We start from the raw sequence: 2,320 nt of genomic DNA, 5'->3' as shown, positions 1-2,320 counted from the left end.
CTCCCCTGTCAGCTGCACGGGGCTGGGGCTGGGGCTGCTGCCAAGGGGTGTCCGAGCCCCTCTGAGGGGCCGGGGCTGCCCCTGAGCCCCCGTCTCCCTGCTTGTGTCTCAGGGTATCACACGTGGCAGGGAATGTACGGCTGTGACCTCCTGGAGGATGGGGGGATCCGGGAGTTTTATCAGGATGCCTATGATGGGAGGGACTTCATCGCCTTCGACAAGGACACGCTGATGTACACCGCAGCGGATGCTGGGGCAGAAATCACCAAGAGGGAGAGGGAGGCTGCAGGTGAGCCTGAGAGCTGGAAGCACTACCTGGAGACCACCTGCATTGAGTGGCTACAGATATACGTGGAGTATGGGAAGGCCACACTGGAGAGGAGAGGTGAGGGCAAGGTGGGCACTCCCGGACATGGGGACGGGCCCCAGGCTTTGCACTGAGCCAGGGCGACGGAGGGCGCTGCCCGAGCTGGGAGCAGGTCAGGTGCGTGCGTGCCAGCTCCAGGGCTGGGTCCTGGCCGGGGGGGCTCTGCTCCGGCCTGGCTTTCCCCACAGACTGCACAGGGCCTGTGGTCCCCTTAGTGCAGGGCTGGGGCTCACTGCCGCTCCTCTCTCGCAGCCCACGATGGGGGATCCAGCAGCTCCGGAACAGGTAAGGGCTCGTGCTGGGAGGGGAGCAGGGGGCCCTGGCCTGGTGCCCTTCCAGGACAGCACCCTGTGCGGGGCTGCCGGACGCTCCAACTGGTTCCCCTTGGGGCTTTTGCCCGCTGCCCTGGCTCTGGGAGGTGGGATTGAACCCCACTGAGCAGCCCCGATGTGGGACGCTGCCGTGGCACTGGGACCCACAGGGCTGGGCATGGCTGGGGGTGCTGTGACCCCCCCCTAAAACCTCTCCCTTATTTCTCTTTCCCCTCTCGTCCTTGCAGGGAGCAACCCTGACACTTTAGTGATGAAGCACTGAACTTGGCTCTATGGGATGTTTGAAATGCTCTGCAACAACCTATAGGACTAACACTAGCAGAAATTCTCTTTGGGAGACATTCAGCCATTCCAGGGACTTATATCCCGACTAAGACCAACCTGTTGGATGTGGGACGAACAGCTGCCCCAGTATGTTCTAAGGATGCAAAAATGGTTTGAAAATCTTAAACAATATTTATTTGTGAGAGTAACACTATCAGAGCTCTATCAGAGCAACTGTACTTGTATATATTGGAAAAGGATGTATTTGTATGAGAACCCTCTGTGATTTTATGTTAGCAGACAGCATTCCTGTAGATCCCAGTAATCACTCCAATGTTTGTGTTTGTAACTTCACTACAAGTATGGATGCGATTCTAATTATTCAGCCCTTGTTACGTCTTATCAATTCTTACAATGAAATTATGCATTGAGTCAAGATTTATTGCCTAGTCCCGTCGGAATGAATCTTACTTTGGTAAAGAAACTGCTACAACATGATGATTTATATCAACTGTTAAAACATATACAAAATAATGGACAAAACCCTCTAATTACTGTCCACCGTGATACAAAAGAAATGCATCGTGTACTTRAAGGAGTAATAAAGGACACAAAAAAAAATCATTGGTAGGAAACTCTCTTGGGATGGTCACCAACCGCTACAGGGACTTATAATCGCGTCTTGCAGCCAGTAGTAGTTGTAAGGATCCAGTGGGGGCGACACCTGCACTCCCGGCAGGGACAGATACACAAACACAAGGTACACTAAGGTCCATACTGAGCGTTTATTACCTCTGTGTCTGAGCGATGGTTCCCCAGCCATTTCCCCGTCAAAGCAATAATGGAGCAGCACTGTCCCTGGCACTGCTGAGCGTCAGTCCATGGTGAGGAATGCCGGGGGGGGGGGGCACTATACGTGGGTTTTGTGTACTATACACATGTGCAGGAAGCACAGTGAGCTCATCGCTAATCTCGAGTCAAAGTCCAGGTGCAGCGCCACGCTGCGCAGGCCCAGCTACGTGGCTGTGGGTCAACATGCCCTGTTGATGCTCCTTTTCCCACGGAACAGTCTGGCCAGCTCCCATCGCCTGTCTCCTCGACATTCTTCTGCACTTTCCCGTACACTCCACCCCTGCCATGGAAAGCTAGTTACAGGCCATTCCAGTCTTCGGAAAGGCATGGGGCATAAGGGCAAGGGAATTTACAAAGAGAGGCAATGGCTCTAGATGTCCAATTTAAGCCTTGAGCTAAAGCACAGGCAACATGCTCTAACTGTTTACAATTATATGCCACCACCCCTGGGATCCCAATGAGGCTTAGCAATAGGCCTAAGGCTTCTGCATGGGAAAATAAGCTT

At 53.5% G+C, this 2,320-nt stretch overlaps 1 protein-coding gene and 1 long non-coding RNA gene across 2 annotated transcripts in view; both read left to right on the top strand.

Moving 5' to 3' along the window:
• LOC112961783 (class I histocompatibility antigen, F10 alpha chain-like) overlaps positions 1 to 2,320 on the top strand; it is a 24,060-nt gene that overhangs the window by 3,104 nt on the left and 18,636 nt on the right. Inside the window, exon 2 of the mRNA XM_026057318.1 lies at positions 113 to 385. Within this exon, the coding sequence (XP_025913103.1) occupies positions 113 to 385 (273 nt within the window). The remainder of the gene's footprint in view (positions 1 to 112; positions 386 to 2,320) is intronic.
• On the top strand, positions 292 to 1,576 carry LOC112961785. The gene is made up of 2 exons (XR_003252115.1): positions 292 to 652; positions 927 to 1,576. It is a non-coding gene; the product is annotated as an uncharacterized LOC112961785 (long non-coding RNA).

This window comes from Apteryx rowi, unplaced genomic scaffold (assembly GCF_003343035.1).
Source record: "Apteryx rowi isolate R43461 unplaced genomic scaffold, aptRow1 scaffold_1380, whole genome shotgun sequence".
Taxonomy (NCBI): Eukaryota; Metazoa; Chordata; class Aves; order Apterygiformes; family Apterygidae; genus Apteryx; species Apteryx rowi.
Note: the sequence above shows the minus strand (reverse complement) of the source record. Positions and strands in the feature narration are given on the sequence as shown.